The 26179-nt window shown below is 37.0% G+C and overlaps 1 protein-coding gene and 1 long non-coding RNA gene across 5 annotated transcripts; one reads left to right on the top strand and one right to left on the bottom strand.

Annotated features, from left to right (window-relative positions):
* Window positions 1-392: 392 nt before the first annotated feature.
* Window positions 393-8437, bottom strand: LOC138682727 (uncharacterized). The gene is made up of 2 exons (XR_011322705.1): window positions 6860-8437; window positions 393-2373 (listed from the first exon to the last, which is right to left on the bottom strand). It is a non-coding gene; the product is annotated as an uncharacterized lncRNA (long non-coding RNA).
* LRRC72 (leucine rich repeat containing 72) lies at window positions 6419-25955 on the top strand. 4 transcript variants are annotated; one of them, XM_069774068.1, is made up of 9 exons: window positions 6419-6624; window positions 8397-8470; window positions 11903-11972; window positions 14879-14960; window positions 16395-16508; window positions 20238-20327; window positions 22334-22495; window positions 23767-23794; window positions 25366-25955. In XM_069774068.1, exons 1-9 carry the CDS (start codon window positions 6595-6597, stop codon window positions 25529-25531), a joined length of 816 nt encoding a protein of 271 aa, XP_069630169.1. In that variant the 5' UTR covers window positions 6419-6594; the 3' UTR covers window positions 25532-25955. The 4 variants fall into 4 exon arrangements, with proteins under 4 accessions (XP_069630169.1, XP_069630159.1, XP_069630180.1 ...); XM_069774058.1 differs by having other exon boundaries at window positions 22331-22495; window positions 25366-25954; XM_069774079.1 differs by lacking the exon at window positions 16395-16508 and having other exon boundaries at window positions 22331-22495; window positions 25366-25953.
* The last annotated feature ends 224 nt before the right edge of the window (window positions 25956-26179 follow it).

Below are 26179 nucleotides of genomic sequence, written 5' to 3'. Positions count from 1 at the left end.
TTTTAAAAAGAAGTCACAAACTCAGCCTGACAGGCATAAAAGCCAAATTCTTAAAGGTACCAGTGTACCTGGAAGTCCAAGTAGGTAGTTGTCTAAAAGCTCTTTATAATTCATGCAGTTTGAGTAATTCCTTTGTGTTTGACCATTCCAAAGAGTCCATACTGGAGTCAAATTATGCTCTGCTACAATGACTGTTACTTGTTTGAGTTCCTTACCACTTTTACAAACGTACTCTCAAGTATTTTTCTCCCTGGTACAGTTTTGTAAACTTGAACAAAACTGATCTTTGTTAGTCATGGGCCTAAATAATGCCAATACATATCAATATACATACCATGCCTCTACATATCATTGCAAGATAATACTATGAAAAATGAGAACATGGGCATAAGAAAACTTTAATCTAAATTTATTAAACTGTTCCTACGTGACAGTGAAATCATCATGCCTACCAGCTGTAGAAAAAACTCTAAAGTCAATCACGACTACATAGTCTGTGAGAATCTTGCAGTTCATGAAGGTGCTCTTCAAGTGCCTTCTCCAGCCCTTCATCATTCAATGTTACCTGCTCCCTTTTTCTCAAACATGAAGGCAAGAAAGAATGAACACAATCAGAAACAGTTGTGAAATGTAATTATGCTATTTTCTTTCTGCTGCTAATTGGCAATAACATAACAAATTTATGAATGTGATTATATGAACATAAGAGGAAAATAGTGGACTTGATCTAGAAGGTCTGTTGCCTGCCTATTTTCTGTGCAGGACAGTACTGTAATGGTGGTTTTTGCCATGTACATAGATTCAAAAGACAACTGAGAATTAATCCATTAATTGCCTTTGATACACTGCTACAGTGTGCAGATGTCATTTGATCCTAACTCTTTTACTAGCTTTAGCTACTTTTCAGTACTGAGGTTAGGTACAGTACTGAGTATATGGTAATAATGGAAAATAAGAATAGTAGTAGTAATGTAGCATGTAATTAATTCATTCACACAGCTTAGATCAGTAGAGCTTTGACAGACTAAGGAGAAGTTACAGGATCCCAAAATACCAAATCAGTGAGACAGATGAGTCAGGTTTTTCTCAGGGCAGAAGGCATGAAGAAACTATTTCAGTGCCAGGTAACCAATAAACATAATTTATCCCATATTTAGATTAAGATGTGTAATCGGTATTATATAAATTAAGACTTTCTGTAGGATTAAGATAATAATTTTAAGAGTTCTGGTATTGTCATCTCACTCCTTTTCCTTTGAATCAATGTACATGCAAGTTCTTACACATATAAACTTAAACTCTTGTTCAGACTTTAGTTTTATTTTGTATTTGCATATAATCATTTGTATGTATTTCATATTACAGTATGAATTCACCACAGAACATGTATTTGCCATGTTATATCTTCATGGCATTAATTGAACAATTAAGTTATTACACTTTTTGTTATTGTTGTTACTGGGAACGCCTGTGCTCTCTGAACACATTTCCTGAACCCTCACGGTTCCACAGACAGTGTTTAGGGGCCAGCAATGGATACAGACCTTCCAATACCCAAGGTAATTAATTTAGAACTGCTTCTGTGCATCTCTGCCATGTAAACATAGCCTCACTGCCAACATATTAATAAGACAGAATACCAGAAGTTTACATCTAAAAATTACTTTGGCAGCCATCACAATTAAAAAATTATTTGAAAACAAAAAGTTAAGGGCTTTTTCCAATATCTGCACATTATGAAACCAGCCCAGTAACAAAGAATTCTCTGAATTAATAGGCACACTGGCATCAGACATCAGTAAGAACAGTATTGACTTTTACATGTAGAGAGCTCAGCAGACATTATCCTTTTAGAAACAGTTATTACTTACAGGCTAAGGTGGTCAATTTTGTTAGGAAGCAGTATTAAAAGTTTTAAACATGCATAATATGTTTTTATGAAAAATACCAACAATGTTGGTAACTTGATTACAAGTACTGAATACAAAAGTTTTACTTACATGATTAACAGCGACACTTTTATAATAACTTCCCTATTAAAATATCTCCCCATGAAGCCTCAGGCATTCCGAGCTCGTACATTATAGAGGACCAAAAAATTCCAGTTATCATGTTCTGGAAAGCATATGTGATCATAGCAATGGAGATTATTTTTTTATATATATATATGTTAGGATAGATACAAACCATTGTGGAAGTGCACATACAACATTTTGAAACATTAGGATGTAAATTTCTGAGACTGGAGTAGTAGGATCATTTGACATAATGTTGTTTACATACCCAGCAAAGAGCTGCAGCAGACAATTCTTTTCTGACTGTCAATCAGACTTGGAAGCTGAACTGGAGGAACAGTCCAGCATGCAGAATGGGCTGAGAACAAGTTAAGAGTTGGTTATGTTGAAATGAATAATACATCCAAATTGTGCTGACAGAAAAGTAAGACTGAGTGAGCATTTATGTAGCTGTTGGAACTCTTTTCCATCAGGCCTGTTGCATTTGTGGTGGTGGTGGCCTTTATTCTCCAGGGTAGTATTCAGATCTCAAGTCAGGCTGAAGCTGGATGTGAATGAGCTTGTTCATCCATATGATGTAGTCTGCTGGGCCAATATTGCCATAGGCTGCATGTGGACTGTTTTGCCTTCTTCCCTTACGCTTGTAACATACATTAATTTATATTACACATAATACTAGAAAAAAGAAAGAATTCAAATCTCTCATTTCACAGGCAATAGTCTAACCATTCTAGTTAATCATTACCTTTAAATTGAAAATAGTCTGAACTGTTTAAATATAGGGTCAAGCTTGCATTATTTATTGGAAAAAACCCCATTCTCCCAAAATTCTGCTCCTGAACTTGTTAGAGTCACTGTAATGTCGTCAGTGCCATCAGCAAGATTAATAGTATGAGTGAGAGAAGTAATTCAGATGCCTGAATGCTTCAGACAGCGTGGAGTATTTGAAACATCTGTATAGGGCTTGCAGCTACTGGACCTACAGGAGACCTGCACTCTTCTGGAGCAATAGCTGGAATGCAGGTGGGATATCCTACTGATCTTTCCTCAGGCTTCTGGGTTTCACCTGATAAACACTGATAAAATATTTCCGGTAAGAAGAAGATAAAAGGAAATATGCATTCATCTACATATTTTGCATTTACTTCACACCTTTCCAAAAGCAAGTTAATTGTACTAGTTTCTGTGTAGCATTAGTGTAACACAGGCAATTTTAAATTTGTCCTAGATAATTCTCTTATTTTTGATGGATGTTCTGTAACTATGCAGAACTGTACAGACATGAGATGGAAAATAATTCTGTAGTAGGATCTGCTTTCTTTGGGGGGTTGGACTGGATGACCTCCAGCAGTCCCTTCCAACATAAATTAGTCGATTTTATAAAATAAAGATGCAGGTTTTAAAAATAGCTTCTGTGAAAAAGCCATGGAGCACAGTACCTACGATGATAAGTATTTAATTATAGAAGATAGTAAAGAACTGTGCAAGCACCATACTCTGTTGGTGACTATTGTATCCATGTCTTAAAAAAAGTGGTGAGTGCAATCTTACTATTTTGTTTTTCATTATTAAATATTTTTCTTTTTATACTAAATAAATACGCTGTAAAAATGCAGGCCTTGTCAGGGAGATGCATTGAAACACACTCAACATTAAACTGGAGTCAGTAAGACTACAAAGGTGAGACTAATATGCAAGTAGTTTCAATTATCTGTATGAAAATGAAAATAGATTTTACTTAAAGTATTTGGGACACTGCATGAAACAAAAATCTTACTAGTATAATATATAGAGAAATTGAGATCTTCAAAACTGTAATTTTTAGAAATTATGCAGGACTTGAAAAACAGAAATCAAATATAAACCCTGAAAAATAAAGAACAGTTCTAATATCGTAGGCAAAGAACAACCGAATTTTGAAGATTATAAACTTTGGTGATTAAAAATATCACATATTAGACATTGGTTTTAGCACGTTGCATCTTTCACAGCTATTGAACAATAGGTTAAGTTACAAAGAGCTATTGTGCTATCGATTTTTCAGTAAAGCCCTACTGAAATCATTGGGAAGTCAAAAAACCCCAAAATAAAACATGGTAAAACTGATTTAGCCCATCACCTAATTATTGTCCAAGTGTCACTTATTGTGATAAAACTCTTCCCACCATATTTTCCCCAGAAAGGATGGAGAAAGTGGGAGACTGGCCTAGAGAGCATCCAAGCCCATATACAGGGGCTCAGCAATGTGGACAGAGACAGGTTACGTTTTAAACCAGGTTTAATCTGAACTTTATTATCCAGAGCAAATACATGTTTCTCTAATGTGGTCTCTAAAGTGATACAATGACAATCCCCTCTACCCATGGTGTGCAGCTGAAGCACAGACATACTCAAAGGCACTCGGAGGCCTCTGAAGTACCTTAGAGAATAAAAGGCGTTACTTTGTGGGTCAGATGAACTCCGTTAGGCATCTGCAGTCCTGGTGGCTTACAAAGTGAATAATCTCCTGTTCTGTCCTACCACCTTTTTCAGTAAAAACAGAAGATGTGTGCTTTCCCCTATTTTTATGTTCATTGTCTTGTTGCAACTGCATATCCATGTATAAGCAAATTAAGTATTTTTAGCACAGAAGTATAATGAGAACTTTCTGGAAAAACATATATAGCAAGTAAGTCATTATTCTGAATATCCCAAAGGACAAGTGATCATTTATTCATTAATGCACAGCAGTCCAGGAATAGGATTAAATAGGTGATAGGTTACGTGTTTTGGAAAAGGACAAGACCTAGTCAGTATAAAATATGGTGATGGTTCAGTCTGAATAAAAAAATATTCATTTTCTGCCCAAGTTCCTTTAAACTTAGTGGGGATTTTAATTGTCAACTTGCAGAGGCAGAAAGAAGAGATTAACTTCACTGAATTTTAAACAGTCTCTATTTAGGCATCCAGAGTAAGTCTACAGCTACCAGTTATTAATGAAGCACCTCAAAAAACCAAAACATATCGAAACAAACCTCAGCCCATGTATGTCACACCTCTGTGTTGGAATGCAACAAAATATCTTCTAGAGGTTCCCCCTCTCTCCACACTTTAGATTACTGAATTTGTTTGTCATACCATGTTAATTGGACTAATTTGTAATTTTATTATTAAAGTTGACTTTTTCTTTAATAACCATCTTGCCTTTCACAATTCTGAAGTGATAGCTTTATTTTGTTGATTGAAAACACAGAATTCAAATGTAAAATGAAAAAAATACGGATTTCTGCACCAGTTTCTTATTCTCCAGTACATTTCCTCTTTTTATGTTTTTTAATACCCTAGAGATATTTTTAGAAGCTAAAATAAGTGATTAAAGACATTTCTGTTGTCAGTTTTATACTTTTAAGATGCCTAGTCTTTCTACTTGAGGTTTCTATTTGTTTAAAGCTATCTAGCTGAAATGGAAGCCACCCACACAATTTTTCTGTGAAAATTATATATTTGCAATATAATACTTGTACTGTAGTTCCATTCCTCCATCATACACACTACATATAGTTTCAGTGGTCTGAACAAGCAAAGGCATGTACATAATTAATTCCATGAGGGACAGCTTATTCATATATTTGTGCACACACACAACTCTTGCTCTTTGTGTATCAGTTGCACATAATTTAAAATGACTCTTTCTTCTAACTTGAGTACTCTGTGTAAATTAAATTCTAAATAAAGCTCCAAGTTTTCAGACATATTTTTTTTGTAGCTTGATCAAACATTTTCTATTGTCCTACATACACATAAGAGTGCACACCACACACACACACACACTGGAAATGTTTTTTTCTGTGTTTCAGCTTGTGCTATGCAGTAAAACGGTTATAAAAATAACATGGCAACACATGTGGATGTCATAAACATTTTGTGTTACTTTACAACCAAACTCAACCAAATGCACTGTCGCAGCAGCGGGCCCATTCCAGGAGTGGGCATGGAAGACGTTTCCTCAGGCACCAAGGTGATTTGCAAGTTGCAAATGAGCAATACATACGGTGTAGATTAGGTGTAAATTAAAGTCACAAGTGTTTTCTTCGTAAGTGACATATATACATACCTGCGTATAGGATCTGTACTTTTAAAAAAAAAACCAAAACTAACAAAAACCCAAATCCACACAGGATTTTATTTTTTTTTTTAAAAGGCAGCACACTTTTTCAGGATTGTGAGGGAATACGACCCAGAAGACTTCCCCGAGGTAAAGCAGGTCTCCCTCCATTTCCCTCAGCCGTTGCCGTACCGGCATCTCCCGCAGGGACACCCCGCCTCCGACCCCCGGGCCCCGCTCTCCGGGGAGGGGCCCCTCGCTCGCCACCCACCTTCTTCCCCCGACACGAAGCCCCGTCTGTCTTAACGCCCAGGGTCGGGCGGCCCAGCCCCCGTTTCGGTGTTAAAATGGTGCCACCGTCTCTAAGGGAGCGCCGAGACAGCGCTGTCTCCGCCACGCCAGGCTACCCTCTGTCATCCCCGCGGGGCGGCCCGCCTGCCGGCCCCCCGCGGCTCGCGCTCCTTCCCCCCGGCCGCCTAGGAACGGGACTCTAAGATGGCGGCGGCCGCCACCGCCGGCGGGCAGGTGAGCGGAGCGGCGGCCTCTCCCCACACCCCGCCCCGGCGCGCCGCCAGGGCCCGCGCTGCTCTCCCGCCCGGCGCCCGCCGCCGCTCTCAACGGCGGCCGCCCCCTGGCGCGGCCCCTCGCATCCCGCCCGCCCCCGCAGCGCCCCCGGCCCGGCCCCACAGGCGGGCGGCGCCGGCCTCGCCCCCTCGCTCTGCCGGGCGCGAAGGAGACGGGAAAGCTCGCTACCGCATACCGAAGGAAGGCGTGCTCAGGTCCTCCCGCGGCGGCGGAAGGAGCTAACCTCCCCCGCTCGCCCTGGCAGCGCGGGCCGGCCCCGGCACCCCCCCCCCCCGCCCCGCGTCCACCCCGGGGCGGCAGCGGGCGGTTCGGCTCCTCCGAGAGAGCCGGCCCCAAGCCCTGCGCGACAGCCTGCCCTGCCTGGGAGCGGTTTGGCCGGGAAAAGCCGCGCACCTGAGCTCTGCCGGAGCAGCTGCGGGCGCTGCCGGGGCCGCGGGCTGCTGTGGTGGAGAGCTGGGCCTGACTGGGAAGGGGGCTCCCGGCGTGGGGAGGGCGCGAGACCCCAGAGAATGGAGTTGGAGGAATGCAGATCTCGGGGCACGGTCTCCTTGACTATCTGGCGTAGCATCGGGGATTTCTGTTCTCCGAAGTAGGTGTGCCTTCCCCATTGGTAACGCTTGGCAGCCGTGCGCCTTCTGCAGTCCCAGGGACAGGCGTCAACGCGCTTGGGGTTGTCGCACAGCTGCTTTTCTCCAGATTGCACTTCTTGTTCCATCTGCAGATTTTGCCTGTGTAGAAAGAACGATACAGCCATTTGTCCCAGATTTTTCACCTACTTGGCAGCTGCAGTCAGGCTGCCGGCCATATCGAGTTCCTGGGCAAATGGCCACTGTCCCAACATCAGCTGTGTGGAGTAAGCGGCTAGTACGCGTGCTGCAAGTCCCTGAGCAACTTGCTTCCTCTGTTCAGACAGGTCTGGCACATTTGCAAGTGCGCCCACAGTTGTTTTACGTATGTTCAATACACCCAGAACGCGCTGGAGTGATTGTGCAGCCAATAACAGGCCGCTCTAGGCATGCCTGTTGGTGATTCCAAGACATTTTGTAGTTGCAAAGTCGCATCAGTTTTGTGTTTTAAACAACGGTGATCTTTATGATGTTGGGCATAATAACTCGTGTAGTAAAACCTTTTTTTTCTGATAGATATTTTACTTTTTATCAACCACTGGTAACTGAGATCCATAATCCTTATGTTACTAGGATTCATCGATTTTACAAATTATAGCACATCAGTAATATACGTTGAAAAATCAAAATTGTGCCTACATTTTTCAACATTAAATGTACAAGCAGAGTTTCTGGCTGCACTGTTTTGTCATGTGCATGAAGTAAAGTTGCATAAAATAAAGTTGCAACTGTATTGCAAGGTAAGCAGCTTTCTTGTTGATCGCTTGTACTGGGTTGGCTGACCTGAGTGAGAAGCCCATTCTCCAGTCAACATACTTTTTCACTTCATGTCTATGAGCTATGACTCTCCACTAGAAAAGAATATTAGTGTAACATAATTGTTGGAGTATTTTTATCAATGTAAAATAGAGACTGCTAATTTAATATCTCTTTGTCTCTCTTAGACTATGTTATAGTTTGTGAGATGCTGTGATGCATATATTAATTTTGGTGTGTGTATTAATTTAGACACTGAATATGTATATGTTGTAATGAATCTGTAATTATGCAGTATATTATGCTGACAAATGTACTGTATACTGTCAGGCAGTAGAAAAACAGCTGAAGATCTGTGGCTTTAAGAGGAATGTGGATGTCTTGGTATTGTATCTGGCTCGACAGTAAGTAAAATATGTTTCGTGGTTTGGCTTTTACTAAAAGTAGAGCACACAGTAAATTGTAAACTTTCATAGTGCTTTCTGTATCAGATACTCTCTGAGCATCATTTATATGTGAAATATCAGCAAATCATATTTATACCTAGTCCATACATGGTGTGAAGGAAGAAATGGTGAAGATAGACCAGCATACACAGCAGAGCTATACTCACAGTGAAGTAGTTAGCTGCCTCAGCCCTAGATACACAATCCTTCTCCAGCAACCCAGAATTGCTTGAGGGTCTGTAAGTTCACAATGTTGTGCATGAACTTCTACCACAGGGAGCAGAGGAGTGAGGCTTAATGGGCTGATCTCTACCTGTTCTAACTGGCTTGTAAGGCTGGGTGGAAAGAGTATCAAGAAGGCAAATGAAAAAACACAGGACCTGCCCAGTCTAAGAACTGCCAAATTTCTGACCTCCCTGAAGAAATCTGTTATTGCAACAGTAAAACTCCTTGGTAGCACCTTTGAAATTACCTGCATCTCTACTATTAAGAATTGAAGGGAGGGCAGGGCAACATGAAGTGAGTACAAGAACAGTTGTTTGGGGCTGGCAGTACTGATCAGAGAACTGATCTCCTCTGAGAGCTTTATGAAACAGCTTAAGATGTAGGGCAGATGAGGAGAATAAACCATGCTAAGTGAAGGAAGGCAAAGCTTTCATGAACCTGTGGGTGATCTAGGTTGATAGAGGTGTATGTTGTAGGATGAACATTCTGAGAGGCTACCATAGGACGATGGATACGTGACAGGGCATACTTCAAAGTTTTTGGAAAGCATACTTTGAATTTCTGGCCAGGGCATAATTCCAAGTGTTGCATACCTGCCTGCAGCCTCACAACTGCATCTACTCTTTGTATGGCTGATACCATATATAAAGAACTAATGTAGTTTAATAATTCAGGGTCAAGGTTTTCAAGGTCTCTAGGCCCTATGAATGCAAAAAAAAAAAAAAAAAAAGGTGTTAAGGGATTTCAGTGTTGTCTAGCTGGTTTTAGTGGAAATCAAGTGGTCTTGAAAATTTAAATGTACCCACTAGTATCTTTAAATTCCTTAGCACATCTCTTGATTTACATCAAGAAAGTATTTGACGCTTTGTGAAAAGAAAATGTAAAACATATAGTTACTGTCAAAATTATTAAAATTTGTATTTTAGAAAGAAGAAAACATACATAAAATCTAAGGGAGAACTGTAAATAATGAGAAAATTATAAGATGCACATGTATATTTTCTAAACAATACAAGAAAATTATAATATGTATGTGTAAAAGAATTAAATGTGTATAGAATGTGTATACAGTCTTAATAGGCACATTTTCTGATTTTAAATACTTAAATGTGTGCTCTCACTGGCTTTGAAATATTTTTTGGTATGGAATAAAAAGAAATGTTCAGATGGCAGATATAGAAGTGATCTGTCTTCCCATGAAAACATTTTGAGAAAGATGATGCAAGCTGGCTTCTCTGATGATTGGAGAGAAGTGAATTCCTTTTATTCTATACCAATTTATATAAACCTTGAACCTCAGCCAATCTCAGTATCAGATCATGCCTCCTTGACTGTTGGTCTGACATAATTTTCTGCTGGCTGAAATAAGAAAATGAAAAAATAATAATTAAAGTCAATCAAATGAGAGGGAATGAGTTTATATTTTTAAACCACTACTATTAAAGGGACATGAAAAAAATGTACTTTTGGACACTGAAAGCTGTCATCCTGATTAACTTAGCAGTAGGTAAGAAAAGAGTGCTGCAGGCCAAAAAGGATCAGTTTGTAAGGGACATGCAAAGTCTGGAAGGCATATAGAAAGGGACAGGCTCTTTTAAAATGTTAGGGGAATTAAGCTCTACCCGGGGCAAATTAAATGCCTTAATACTACAAAAAACCAAAACAGATCAAGGCTTGGAGATAGTCAAGATGAGGCTGTTTCTAGAGAGGGAGTAAAGCCAATTAAAATGTAAACCTGTAAACTAGGTATAGAACAGCAGTGACAAAGAATATGGGGGTAATTTTGGCTTTGCTGCCTGAAAAATAGTTCAGGGGTGTACAGATAGAATTATACAGAATAATTAGATAGTAGCTCTGTAAGAGCTCTCTATGTCCTGTCAACACACATCTGCTTGTGTTTACTACTTGCAGTAATGTATTTTCTTGTTACTTGTGACAATAGACACATAAATATGTATCTTCAGAGTTTGTTTTTATGGCTTATTTGAGGAAGCCAAATAAACAGTTTAACAAAGTAGCAGCATGGGATAATCTGGTTTTCAGAAATACAGGAGAATAAAAGTACAGCACCTCAGCTTTGTAGGGTTTGCTCTTGACAGATTTTTTTTCAAATGCAAGATCAGAAAAGGTGTCCACTCCCCCTTTGTCTGTATCTGGAGAGTTTGTTGAAAAAAAACGAACCATGGGAAATTAGAGACTAAACTTCATAGTTGGAAAACAAGCAGATCATTTTAGACTGATGCTGTGAGGTTAATTTTTATCAATCCCGTTAGTTCTTTCTGAAACACCGTCCCTAGTCTTACAACATGTTAAAATCCACGAGGAAAGTTTTATGTCAATTAAAATTTGTCATCTAAAGGTCATCTATAATTGTTCTAATGTAAATCAAGAACATTTATTTAAAGCAATGGATAATAAGGAGGAGCAATTAGTGAAGATTACTTGGCAGCTCACTAATATTCCCTGTTTACTAGGTAATTTGTTATTTATAGTACACTAGCAAGCTCAAAGTGCTAGATACACAATTAAGCAAAAAACCCTACCAGCACATAGGAGATAGTTCCAGCCTCAGTGGATGTGCAGTTTGATTTAAAACAAGAGTGTTAATGAAAATGAGTAAATACTAAGTTTATATGAGCACATGAGAGAAGAAGGGTGAAAAAAGGGCAAAAGATTTCACAATATGCACTAATATGAAAAATAGTAGGAAATCTACATTCATGTGCTTGGTGTCTGTCTTCTGTTGGCTTCTCTGGCACTGTGGCTGAACAATCCACACTGTACCTTCAAAGCAAATTTCCTTTTAGGTTTGTGTCCCCAGGGTGCCAAACTTCCCCCCCCCATGTTTTGAGCAGGATTTCTACAAACTGCAAAGTACATGGGACTCATAGTCCTTGGGAAAATAAATGCTGTTATGGAAAAAAAAAAAAAGTATCAGTTTGTTCCCATTTCTTTGCCACCTGCTGCTTTATTATGTTTTCAGGTGTGTAAAATGCTTACACTGTCTCTGCCATCTTGTTCTTTATGTCTTTCTCTGCTATGGTTTCTACAGAAGTGTGGCTTTTTAGTGCTTGTATAATATTATTTATAAAAAATTCAACTGTTTATATAAGCTCCATTAATGCTAAGAAATTTGTTACTCTTTTTTTTTTTTTCTTCCACTAGAGGACTAAGAAGTGTCCCAAGTCTTTCACGGTTTCATAGGTTAAGGTATTTGTGGATTAACAACAATAAGGTAATAAGGTATTCCTTTAAAGAGCAGAACAATGCATCTGGACTCTCTGACTATTATTTCATAATTTCTCTAACATGAAGTATTATATAATTGTCAAGAAAATAAATTATTTTTAATTTCCAGGCAGATTTAACTGATTTAAATATGACAGATTTGAAGAAACAGTATTTTTTTACATTACAGAGTATGCACTGATATCTTTTCCTTTAGATTCACACCACATTTATAAATTTTGTGTGTTTAAGAAGCTGAGGTTTTGCAATGATACCTTAGCAATAAAAAGAAAGATTGAGTGTATTTAGAACTGAGTTATTGGCAAAATTGCCTGATAGTGTACTGATACCTGAGGTCTGGGATAGCAGTTTCCAGTGTAGCTCATAGCAAGTATACCCTGCCCACCAGAGTGGGCAGCTCTTGGAACAGACCAAGGGGTGATAACGGCTGTAAGGTATTCTTAGAACAACTTCCGGGCTTCCTAGTTTTTCAAGAAAGGAGTGGACTTCAGGAAATGCGTAGCTCTTTTTTTATGCCCTTCCAGACATGCATAGTTTATTTTCTGGCAGGCTGGTGGTTGAGGTGAGACTCCTTTTTGCCCTCATGAACACAGGTGACACATAACTCTTTCAAAGGTGCTTTTCCCTGTGCACAGGGAGTAGCACTGCAATGCTAGGGTTGATGGGGTATCTTCTGCCATTATGCAGGCCATTGTGTCACCTACACTTGTTTGACGTAAGAGAGATTTCCAGGAGAGTGATTAGAGTATGGCATTGGGCCACATTAATTTATCTTGTTTCCAGTGCATTGTGTGGTCCTAAATCAATTACACAAACCACATGCCTTACTTTCTCCATCTGTGCAAATCTAGATTATAGTATTTATTATATCCTGTAGGGGTTTTAAGACAATGCTCTGTCAAAATCTCCGGACACTACAGCTTCCAGCCAAATCTAAGCACATTGTGTCTCACACAAAATCATCTACTTGGCAGCAGAATTACCTGATTTAGCAATCTCCAAATACATAGCCAACCATTATTAAATGTTTGAATTGAATCCAAACCTTCACCATTAGCCACTGGTAATTAAAAAGCAAGAAAAGTGATAAAACCCACAAATTTCTAACCTGCTTTTAAATATCTTGCTGTACAGTAGTTTACCTGCCTTTCACAATGGGCTCAAATTCTTAAAACACCAGAATCGTTTGCTCAGGTAAATAAGTAGCTCTGTGAGCAGCAGAAAAAATAAATTTACATTCCATGTCACTTAGGAGTGTATGTGTATCTGCTGCCCCAGGCTAATATCAATTATATAGCATCTTATGTTGACTTCACTAAAAGACCTGTGGTTATCCAACTATTTTCAAAAAAAGCAAAAATATGGATACATTGAAAGGTTGAACAAAAATCACAGGTATAATAAGGCTTTCTCTTGTATTTCTAAAGGACACTAAAGAATAAGAAGAAATGGCGTGATGACTAAGCAGAACTGATCTTGCTGACCATAAAAGATAAATCTGATTTTTGCACAGATCTCACTTTCCTACCTAAGCAGTGACAAAGAGCATTCTTCTGTTGTTCTATATAAATTGTGTGGAAATGTTATTTTCTGTATAACTTGTGTGGAGAAGCCACTCAGTGGCTTTTCTTAGGAGAAGTCCCAGCTCAATGCTCTAATATGGGGAGCATATTTTTCTGAACTCAGAAGATCTGAGATTTTTTTGTTGTTGTTCTTAAAAATGCATCACAATAATTTTATCACCAAAAAAAGTAAATTTCAGATGATCCTAAAAAACCCAATCTCATCAAGGAAGGAGAAACACCACTATATACAATAGGTATGTGTGGGCTTTACACTATACAAGATACAGTAATCACTGTGAAGTGTAGGATGTTTTTATTTGTAGAATACTGCTGTTTTCACTGAACCAGGTTTTTCTGAGGTGAAGCAAGACTCAGAGAATGGCATTAATTTGAACTTTGAAGTATCTTTTCTCAGAGGATTTCAGCGAACTTTAGCAATGGAAAAACCTCTGTCTTATTCTCCTCCTTCCAACTTTCAGATACTGTTAATACACAGAGCAAAGCACATTTATTTTAAAATCAGTGGCACAATTCAAGGACTGAAATCATTCCCCCACTAACAAATGGCTTTGCATCACATAAATTAAAGTAGTGTCAGGAATAAAATTCTGTTTGCTGTTCTTGCATTTGAACTGTAGAATAAATACTTAGGCACCTTTAGTACTCCCAGTTCTCAACTATTATAATGGTCAACTTGGTATCCCATTGCATATACTTTACCTTGTGCTGAAGTCAAGACAATATTAGAACTGAGCTTCTCCAAGCAAGGGGATGAGATTTCATAGGGACTGAAGATAACTATTGGGAATATACCCCTACATACTTTTTTTTTTTTTGTCATTGTAATTGATTCTGTATATCTGAGTAAATGTCATTTTTGGAAATTTAGGACAAATATATGCTCTTTGGACCTGCTGATGAAGAAATACTTTTAAAACTAGATGCGGGGCTTATTCCAAGGATATATTTCAGGAGTATTCTTAAATCAACATAGAATTATTACATCCTACAAGGGTGTTCTCACAATAAAAAATATTTCAAATGTGAATAGAAGTAAAAGAAAATGTGAAGAGAAGTAATTCAATAAAATCTGTTTCCAAATATATATATTAAATTTGTAGTTCAAAAAATTAGGTAAGGCTGTATTTGATGTGTAATTAGTATTTCTAATGAACGTTCAGCTATCAAGAGAATCCTTAAACCAAGAGTCTTAAACAGAAATAGAAGAAACTACCTATATTTAAACAGTTTTCAAGAGGCCATGTTTATACTTCTCCAAAATTAAATTTGGGCTGACATATAACAGTTTTCCTAACTCTAATTTCAGATCCAAGATTTAACTTTCTTGAGCAAAAACTATTGCTTGACTGAACTCTATCTCAACAATAATGAACTAACAGATATATCAGGTACCAGTCTTCCCTTTTTATACTGTTGAGCAGAGGCCTATACTTTCTTTTCTGTGTATTGGCATTCACATTTACAAAAGTGGACAACAGCAAGTAACATGGTTAAAAGCTCCTATGTGTGCATAACAATACATGTTAATTATTAGAGATTTAATTGTTCCAGAATACTTGAGTGGCAATAAGGTGATATGTTTATCCTGGTCAAAGGGATGAAATGTCATTCACTTTAATGTCAGGCAATTGTAAAGTATTTTTGAACTTACATGACCATATTTCATATTGAAAGTGAACATGCAAAGCTCTTTTTACGTGATGATTTGTAGTCCTCTTGCCGGCCAGGTTCTCTGTAAGCAGACAGAAATACCTTTTGAGAGCCATTTATGTTTATATGATGAAAAACTGATAGCAATGCTGACAGACGTAACATGAAAATAAAAAGGTAATAAATTAATAAGTTATCCTGCTTGTAACGTAGTCACTAAGGTTCTGCAGTTTCTTCATGAAATAGTTACATTTATAATCAGAAGTATTTTGCAAAGTTACTGCAAAACTGCTTTATTGTAAAATTGCATCTGTCTTATACTTCTATTTCAGTTTTGCTTGCTCTTGTAGATTAAAGTGGCAGTACAGACTAGTGAATTTGTGAATGAAGAGGCCAAAGCATAATAAATGTATATTGTGTATATTTTAGGCATTTTAAATGTTAATATTTTACTTTTCTCTATCCCTATAAAATGTGGGGATGCAAAATGATCTTGATTAGTTTCTTTGAGATTTTGACAAAAATGAATGTTTGAAAGAAAGAAAATGAGCACAAGAGACAATACAGAAGATAACAAAATATGGGTGAACAGAAGGGCAAGTATCATTGGTAGAGAAATGTGGACGAGAAATACTGTATAGAATTTGGAAAACGAAATGTCTAAGCCTGATGTCATGTGAGGATGTGAACACATAGTCTAGGTCAGCCACAACAATATTTTCTAATAACATTTTCATACATTAATAATTATTTGAAATTGAACTATTTTCTGAGGAATTCACTATTGTTTGTGAGGCAAAGGTAATATTAAGTCAGGGTAAAAGGAAGTGAAGATTAATTAATCAAAGATTACTGGGATATAGGAGGAAGAAAGGGAGGAAGAAGGGAGGATGCAGTTGATGATTTGTTGAGGCAAGGGCGATGGGGACAAATGGAAGGAACTGGAATGAAAAAAGTTAGGCATATGTTCAAAGGAGGGACTAGAAAGATGAAAGTGATATTGAAATCTCAGATAATTTTTTTTTTACTAATTTCATGCAAGGTGATACCAAAAGGCAGGCATAGATGGATAACTAGTGTATCAAATTCAGTGTGCAGCATAACAAAATAATTATTTATTAAAGGCAGCCATGTGTGGTGAGAATAATTAATTCTTTGTCATTTTATTTCAGGTGCTCTGAAACACCTATGTGCGTTACAGATTCTGTTGCTTCACAACAACCAGTTAAAAAAACTTGGCAAAACAGTGAAGGAATTGAAAGGAATTATAAGCTTGCAGACCCTAAGTAATACCTTATTTTTATTTTGCAGAACAGTGAGCAGTAGTTCTTCAGTGTTTCTTATCAGGATGTTTCTTGTCCGTTTCCGCATCATTTGCCAATAGCTTTTGAAGCTAATTGTCAATTTCAACCAAATTTGACAGAAGAAAGAGATCTCTAAGACATGAAAATTCCACAGAGAGTACCTCAACTAAGAAAAAACTACCAAATGAGTTCAGAAGTTAACTCTTTTTGGCTGCTGGCTAGCTAATCTCCTGGATGAGTAGCTTGGAGGCAGTCAAAGCAGTTTACTGCTGCCTTTTTGTAAGGGAACATGGGAGCACAATGACATTTATCATAGAGATGAAGGGAGCGGAGAAATGGGTGTTACTGCTGTTGAGCGTGAGTGATAAGTTATAGAACCCAAATTCCTGCCTTGTGAATTCTATTGCTCATAGAACTTACTTTCTGCATCTTTTTGGCAGACTGAATTTCTGGAGTCTAAGAATAAATATACTTTAGATATTAAGTGTAGAGTACTTTCTGATATACTGGCTGGAAATTAAAGTAGCATAGGCTCTGAAATTTCAAATTAAGTTATACAAGATGGTGCTGGCACCACTAAGTTACAATGTGGGAAGTAGCCTCCAGGGAAGGTAGGATTATATGCTATTAACCTATTGAAAGTAAAAAAGCAAGCAGTCTTTTTCCTTGGTTCCTAAAGGAATGTCATCATAGGTCCTGCCAAACGCTCAGTACTTTGAGAAAACAGGAAACAAGTTTTGCGTCTTAGTGACACAGTTAATGGAGGTGAAAGTCATCAAACCATACCTCCTTATGCATTCAGAAAACTGAATGTCTGATTGTGGGAAAAGAAAATATGGCTTGAAAAATACACTTTTAATTGAACTTGACACTGTGCCAGAATTAAAAACCAAATCAAGTGTTTAGGAAGACAACATCCCAGCCAAATTATTGTAATTTTTTTCATTATATGCAAGATTGAAAAAATAGTCCATTTAAGAAAGCAGTTGTTTGAAGTGATTAGGCAAAGTCTGGATACACATCCTATATATGAATGGTCCAATTACCTGAATTTAGTGTTACAGCCCTACAAATTAATAAGGAGCTTCAACACAAGCAGGGATTTTGTTGTACTTGTTGCAACAGCCTGTGGGAAATAAAGACAAAGAGCAGATACTCAAAGTGCTGCCAAACTTTTATGAATGGCTATCACAATGACATAGTGAAAATTGGGTACATATTGGACTGGCCACCACCATAGAAGAGCAAGTGTTTAAGAGAAGTATCAAACAATGTATAGAATATACCAGCCTACCCTGATAAAAAAATTGTTCTTTAGTTTAAAGATATGAAAGTAAATGCTAATCAGTGGAAGAAACTTAACCTTAATAACCTTACCTTTACAGTTATTCCTTTTTGACCTTTGCAGTCATGAAAAAAATTGTCAATGTGTTTGTTTCAAAGAGATTTCATAATAATGAGTTCTCAAATTAACAGGACTTTATTGGTTTAACAAAATGTGCAGCTTCTGAAGATTTACTGGATGGGTTGATCACGAGTGCAGCCTTTTGAGAAATATGGAGGGTTTCTTTATGGGCTCACCTTGTGCTCACATCTCCCTTTTGGAATCCAGAATTTTTGTTATGTACTCTGTAAATGGCCTCAACTGATTTATTATCTGCAGCTGATAACGTCTTGCTGCTAGACCTCAGAAAACTCTTTTTGTTCTTCACTATGTTTCTACTGCAGTAGTTCCTTTCTGCCCCATGTGGGATAGGCACACTGTTTTCCTATGTTCCAAATAAAGAAAACAGACAAAACTGTGGAGGAAGAAAGCATTATCCCTAATTTGTAGAAATTGCATGACCTTGACAAGAAAGTAGATAGCAGAGCCAAGAATTGATCCCAGATGTTTTGTAAAATAAGACCATCTTGATCCATACAATGGTTGGATTTATTCTAAGAATGAGCAGTAGAAAAATTCATATACTCTAAAACAAACCTGCGCATCAGTGTTGATGAGGAGGGATGTGCTCCAAGTAGCATCCAGATTCAGAAATACTTAGTATCAACCCCGGTTTGTGCCTTGGGAAAATCTCTCTTGAATCTTCATTCCATTCCACTACTAAACATACCTGCTTTTAGAGATTTTTCTGAAACATTTTTTCTCTCTGGAACGCTATCACATATTTTCTTGACTCAAGAACAGACTTACCATATATATATACCTAATATTCTTTCTGATGAGCACTTTCTAGAAAAAATAGCTATATACTACTTTGGTAAAAATGGAACTTTCTTTTGCTGCCACCTTGTGGGTCTCTTAGCTACTTCGAAGTACAGTGATTTTTTAAAAATTTGTTAAAGAATTAAAATATTTTAAGTTCTCCTCTGTATACATGAACAAGTGTTTTCTGTGTAAGAGATACCACATGCCCATTCTAGCCTTACTGCACCCTCAAAATAACTGCTACATTGCATCAAGCAGTGAGCCCTTTGGCTGTCATACTTATCCTGAAGAACATGAAATGGCATCTTGTAGTTTACAAATCTGTGTGGAATATTTCAAGACCTTTTTCTTCTTCTAGTATCTCTTACTTGCTTCTGTAATACCATCTTTCCCTCCCTAACTGCTAAAATTACATATAACAGGATTTTTTACCCTAGAGTGAATATTAGCCACAGCCTTTCTTCAAAAAGAGAAAAACAGACCAGTGTAGACCTTGGTAGAAGTTGTCAGAATTATTAAGACTTTTTTTAATCTGCTCTGATCTCAAGGTAGCAGCCTCTTGATTATTTTTACTGTCTCTGAAGAACAGCATTTGTATAAGGATAAAAATAGCATTATTATGTTTTTAATTTATTTAAAAAACCCCCACCCAACAACACTTTGTTTGTTTGTTAGCTGATTTGGGAATGAGCCAGTTTCTATTTTAATCAACCTTAGATATCACTCTCGTGAAACAAACTGCTCTGGCTAGGCAAATGTTCCACATCTGGCAAAGCAGCAGCACAGGACTGATACCTGTCTGTGTTGCAAAGGTTTGGTTATTCAGGTAATGTGAACTTGAACGTAAGTATTTTAGTCAGGTTGCTAATGGGCTTTTGGAGCTTAGTTCTCAGGAACTTAGGCCCTTTTAAACATTTCACTCTTTAAGTTTCTTGAGTTTTCAAACTCATCAGAAGACTGGGTATTTACGTTTTATATTGTGTCTATGGGATAAAATCTTTATATCAGCTATGATAAAGCCTTAGGTGTCTTAAAGCTCATCTGATTTTAATCACTCCCCCTACAAATTTTGTGTCTTACCTTTAAGCTGTCACACCTAAAAGACTAGTGTTTTTTTAAAGTAGGCTTCACCTAACAATACATAAAAATATCAATGGCAAACACTTAGTGGTTTTGCCTGTATATCATAAAAAATAGAAAAAAAAACTTCAAAGGTTTGAAGTGCATGATGGAACCTTTACTCAGTTCTTGCCTGTGGTATTTTGCATACCCTGCAATAAGCCAATTCTTGCAGTCCATGTTTAGTTGAGTAATTTTTCATGTGTAAGGAGACTATGCTTTGTTTACCCAGCAGAAGAACAATTTGAATTTGATAATATTTTGTACAAAATCTTTGGCTGCTATTGATCTTTAATTTTCCTGCCTTGCTAAGTTAGTTGTTTTTCTTTTGCTGGGTTTGTTTTTTTGTGATGTTGTTTGTTTTTTCTGTATACATTTTGCAGACCTATTCCATAACCCTCTGGCACAAGACCCAGACTACCGGCTTTATGTGATATACTTCCTTCCTTCAGTACAGCTCCTTGACAGGAAGTGTAAGGATTTTGTTCCTCTTCTCAGAAAGCATTGACAGTTGCTTTTGATTTTAATCAGTTTGGAAAAATAGGTGAATTAATCTTGCCTGTTCTTTTATATGCATTTGTTGATATAGCAAAAGATCTAATGAACAGATACCCATTTTTTTGCAAGATTTGTCAAACAAATAGAGTTTGCATGGCATAAACAGTTAACTTTGCCAAATGCTTTTGATTTCTTTTTAAATTGTCTATGTTTATCTTGTATCTTGGTCTATATAATTTGGGGTAAGACAGATAAAAGCCTGTGCTTAGAAACGTATACCTACATTTGTGCATTCAAACTGGTATATTCACATGGGTGAGCATGTTTACTTAGATATGGATAATATCCTCAGCTATCTACATGTTTCTGTACACTTTAAATATGTATATGCATATACCTCTTGATGAGGTACATGCTGACCAAGCTTTCAAATATAAATCTTCATAAATCATCAAGAGAGCTTCCACAGCTTGTCTACTGTAAATTCTACAGAAAAAAAAAAAATTGTCTTAAGAATAGCCAGATAATAAATCAGTCAATCCATAAACATGCCACAGTGGACTCAGAAAATCAACTTTGGTGATTTTTGTCTCTAGTGTTTGGAGAGCTATGTGATTAGCAGGAGGACTGAAAATTACTGGAGAGCACTGAGAAAGGCGTTGATTCCTACCCCAGCTCTACCTTACAAGAAAGTAGTCAGGAAAAAACAATGTCACCTTGAAAACCTGCTCCCAGTCTCTAGGAGAATTAGGATGCAGGACTTGAGCACGGCAGCCACAGGACATCTGCAGGGGCTGGCAGACTGTGTAGCTCTGTCATGAAGGAAGGCTGGTGGTTGGGCCACAGCATGTGTCAGGGGTTGGTGAGGAGCTGCTGGATCCGACCACATGGCCATTTGCTTACACATTCATTTTGCACTGGTACCTCCAGCCTCTTGAATATTTCGTCTTGTGTTACACCTGTGCTTAGCACATCTGTCAGACTGTTTTATTAATGATAATTTTTGACTAAGAAGCAATGACTGAAGCTTAATGTGCTGGAAAATACATGTTGCACTTACAACTTTAGAAACACTTCCGTAAAAGTTCCTGGACTTAATCTCCTAAATACAGTTATACTGTAATCAGTCCTGGATTAAGACTTGAGGCCCTAATTTGTATCAAGCTGTACCCTGGACTTTCTCTTTAGTGAACTGTTTCTCTAACATTACAAAGCTTCTTCACCATCTGTGGAACATTACCACAGCATAGTCCTGGCTGTCTCCTTTACACAAGACGTGCTTATACTTCTGTTACCTCCAGGCATGGCTACTGCAGTTCCTTCCTAATTGTTCCCCTAGACACCATGACTTAAAAACTTCCCTGAATTCAAAATGCTTCTGCTAGCGTTACTTGTGCTAAACCTCTAGCTCACTTCTGTTCCATGGCTGAAGTACTAGATTAGTATGCAGTTTGTATAATTGAAGTTAACATCCCCTATTTGACTTAACAGTCTCAAACTCTTTGTTTAAAACTTATTTTTTTAATTAAAGTGCAAAACAGGAAAATTTGAAGCTTTTCTTTTGATTTGAGAGCACTCCTACAGTTTTCTCTGTAATTGAGCAATGGGAATTGAACTGGCCTTCAACCAGGACTTGGTTTTGCTATTCCTAAAAGAAACTTGCCAGTCTTCACTGACTTGCAGTAGATCTCACTTAAATGGCATGAAAAGTCTTGCTTTCTAGTTTCTTGGTTTAAAACTTCTGATCCTACTGCACTCAAGAGAAAAAACCCTTTATTTTATTGGACAGGGCTTCACCCAAAGCCTTTGGAAGTATCACTCCATGTTCCCATTTTTAATTGTTGTGAAATTATGCAGATTTACACTGCTGTTGTTACAAAACTGCACAAAAAAAGTGAATCACCTTCTGCATGCAGATAGATAATACCAGCATATTCAGTTGATAGAAAAATTAAAATTTTTATATCCCTTTTAACAGCAGTTACACAAAGAGAAAGGGAGTCAGCGCTTCATCTTTATAACCGTGAAAGGTCTTGTGCCGTGCAGTCAATAGCTTTTGGAAGGAGAGTAAATACACCCCTGGGAGCTACAGTGGGATCTAGCAGGTGCAGTCAACCAGCCAGAAGACTGATGATGCCCTCAGGTATTTATAATAATGTACGGAAAGCATACATTTTTAGGTGATTTGAATTAAAGGAGTTCTTTTCATTCACCTGATAAAAAGTTACCAATTTTAGTAATAAAGTATAAATGCATCAGGAACTCAACCAAATTGCTTCATAAAAGGAGGAGTAGTAGCAGCAACAGGCAACAAATTAATCCTTCTCCTAGGAGTATTGTGGCAAATAAGTTCTAGTCACTCCCTGTAGTTACAGAATTCTCTTTAAAGATAGCTGAACAAACAAAATTTCATTTTTTTCAATATGTGTCTTGTGAGTGTTTAGTTTTACTTTTATTTAATTAAAAACATCTCAGTACACTTCTAGCCTCAGACAGTGATCAGCATCATAGAGTTTTGATGCCCTCTAGTGCTTTTACAAAATAATCTCTTGAAGAAAGTATTTTCTTCCAAATGCTGTTTTAAATTTTGTTATGTTGCCTAGTTTTGTAAGCAGATTCCTTTTTATGCTTTCCAAGCTGAGAATATTTTTATGATGTCTTATAATAGCATATAAATAATTTTTAGAGTTCTTAAAACTTTCAGATCTGGAAGACAGCATGATCCTGGCACAAGAAAGCAGGTGAATACCACCTGGAACCTTGTGACTTGTACCGTATGACAATCCAGAACAAGCCTTGAAATCCCACACAATCTCATCTGCTTTTTTGATGTTTTAACGATAAGAAAAACAATATTGTGCATAGATGACTGAAATGGTAGTGTGTTAAACAGTAGTGTAGATGAAGTTTGGAACAGTAATAAAATACCTGCAATTTTTTTTTTATATATATATATATATATATCTCATAATAGTAAACCTGAGAGCAGTGTATTTAACAATAATTTTGAAAAGGCTGGGAAAAAAAGGATAGTTAATCATATTTAATGATTTATTTGTTTTGCTGATAATTAGCAAGGTAGGCATATAATTGTCTTTATCACTACCATGCAATCATTCACATATATAGGCAGTGGCATCATTTTTCTGTGAAAGAAAAAAAAAAAATGCATGAAACTGTATGTCTAGGGGAGATAAAATATAAGAAATACAGGAACTACATAAACTTAAAAAAAAACACCCAACAGATACTTGTTTTCACAGTAATTTAATAAAAGATGATCTTGAACATTTCAAGTCTTCTGCTAGTTTTCAGTTCATTTGAACAAGTAATTTAGGATCAGGATGGTAATCCTCAGCTAGTCAAAATGCTGTACAGCCATTAATGTCTTTTAATTTGAACTTTTTGTTATAGGTTGTGAATTTGGAAATCACACAAATAAGTAAGTAATTTTTTTAAATTAGTTTTCTTTTGCATCTCTGAAGCATTTACTTAATTTCCTCTTCTCGTGCCTAAAAAATACCCTAACCAGAAAAAAAATCCAGTAAAATGAGCTTTTGAAAAAATTTCTGGTCTTTATATTTAACATAGTTGCAACTCTATACTATTCTGATGAGACACCCTACCCGCTGCTGTCTGAAATTTAATAATGAAAGATAGTCCACATTTGGAAATGGGTATATAAAAATGTTATTTATTTATAAGATCCAATACTGATCACTAGAAAAAAGCATGCTTTAAGTCTTAGAGCATCAGAATAGCTGTTCTGTATTATGGCCCAGAAAACTTTCTCCTGACTGGCTGTTCAAAAATACATATTCTCTGGAAAATATTATGACTTGTAGAATGAAACTTTTTTAGTCTGTACTTGAAGTTACTTTTATTCTGTTCGGTTTCAAAATCATAGAAATAAATGTAAAACATCTCTCTTATCTCTGTGTGTGGATTGAGGCAGTATAAAGGTTGCATTTCAATGTGATGACATTTTAGATGCTATCTTTATAAGAGTAAATTTACAAACTTCAGATATCAGGCTTGTTTTTACTTTCTAGCTTTACACATGAAAATATTTGAAAAATGTATTAAAGGAAATAATAAAAGCCTACGTATGATGATATCCTTTAGCAATTTGATTTTATTTAGCTACTCACTTTGAGTACAGCTCTTTAAGTTAATTTCTGTTTAAAAATTCTTACCTGCTTTCAGTGGAGTTAGCTGTCTTTATTGATAGAATGGACGTACAGCTTCCTCTCCATCTTATTTATGTAGATGCTTAGGCTTTATACCTTCTCATGACAAAGTGTGTTATACTTGGCGGAGATAGTCCCATGGTTTGTATTAGGTGTGTGTTACTGCAGGTACGTCTTTAAGAAATAAGTTCTTGTAAGATCAGGTTTTAATATTGTATCTATCTGAGTTAAAAAGTTTTGGTCTAAAATGCAGTCCTTGTCAATTCTGCATTGAAGTTGTGAGTCTGCCACTTTTCTCTGCCAGACTGCAGCTCTGGCAGGATACATGAACGACACAAGCTCAGAGTGTTCTAGATTCAGAGCTTGGAGAAGTGATATTTGCATGGTGGTTAGTTAAAAGATCCACAGTGAAATAAATATGCATTTGAATTAATGGGTATCATATCACTATGAAATCATAAAATTAGTTTTATGATTTCCATTGAGTCAGAGCATTAAAAGTGTACAACAATTATAATTTTTGTGGAAAAAAAAGCAGTGAGAACAAAAGAACATCTTTAAGTCTACTATAAATGTATTTTAAATAATTTATAGGATGATTTTTTCCTTAGAATCCTGTGATTCTGACCTTTTCTCATTTAGTTTAGCTTTCTTAAATATGGTAAAAAAAGGAAACCACCTGAAAATTTTAAATTTTCAAATCCTCACTGCTGGTGTCATCATGACTTCTAACTTCACTTTCTACAGAGTGTGTGTAGTAAATTAGCTCCAAAGTAGTTTGGAAACATTCAGATAATGCGCATTTGCTTTGTTCTTTTTGCAGAGTACCATTTGAGAACCCCGAAGATGCCGTTTTACTACGGGCAATGACAAGATCTCTAATGGAATTTTCTTCTGTTGACTGGAACAAAGTAGCCACCTGTCAAGAAAGACGGCTTGAAAACAAAGCAGAAGCAGCCCATGAGAAGCTGACAGTCCAATTTAGATGAGTGCTTTCTTCCTTAAGAAAAAAATTATTCCTCTCTCTAGTGTGAAGATAAGCCCCTTAAGTAAGTTAATACCTATAAAACAAGTACACTAAAACATGCATCCAATTAAATGAACTTCCAGCAAAAAAAGTATTAGTGTACCTTCCCTTTTATCATCAGATGTGTAATATGGAGAGTGAAGAAATTAAGAAAACAAATGATAAATAGTGGCAATGTTACAATATAAGTTGCTTGAAACGCAATTCTTAACATACTTTTTAATCAGAATTTATTAAAGCTAAACTGCAAGTTAATTTTTAAGAAACTAAGGAAAAAGAATTTCATTCTTTATAGTTTCTACTGGGGAATTAGACTTACCGTGTTCATTACCAGTAATTTGTCTTCCTCCATCAAAATAAAGATAGGAGAAAGCAACCATTAAGCTTTTCTCACATCTGAGAGGGATTAAAGTTTCAGTTTGCTAATTTGTGTGCTGCATGAATGCACTGAAAACGCTTAGTTTTATGAGGATACTCATTTGGTCTCAATACAGTGGAACCAAGAGCTCTTAAGCATGCTGATACCTAGCTCTTTTCTGTGGCTGCTAATGTTCTCCCAGGATGCAGGCCTCTGCTTATTGGTCCTTTTGGAGAGACATACACAATGCCC

This window comes from Haliaeetus albicilla, chromosome 2 (genome assembly GCF_947461875.1).
Source record: "Haliaeetus albicilla chromosome 2, bHalAlb1.1, whole genome shotgun sequence".
NCBI classification, from domain to species: domain Eukaryota; kingdom Metazoa; phylum Chordata; class Aves; order Accipitriformes; family Accipitridae; genus Haliaeetus; species Haliaeetus albicilla.
This window is presented reverse-complemented; position numbering and strand designations above follow the sequence as displayed.

Bases quoted from the DNA above. Each gene is read 5' to 3' on its own strand.
- LRRC72 (XM_069774058.1), top strand. From the start codon at position 6,595: ATGGCGGCGGCCGCCACCGCCGGCGGGCAG. The intron at 6,625-8,396 runs GTGAGCGGAGCG...GTATACTGTCAG, and splicing joins CCGCCACCGCCGGCGGGCAG to GCAGTAGAAAAACAGCTGAA. The intron at 22,496-23,766 runs GTATTTATAATA...TTTTTGTTATAG, and splicing joins AAGACTGATGATGCCCTCAG to GTTGTGAATTTGGAAATCAC.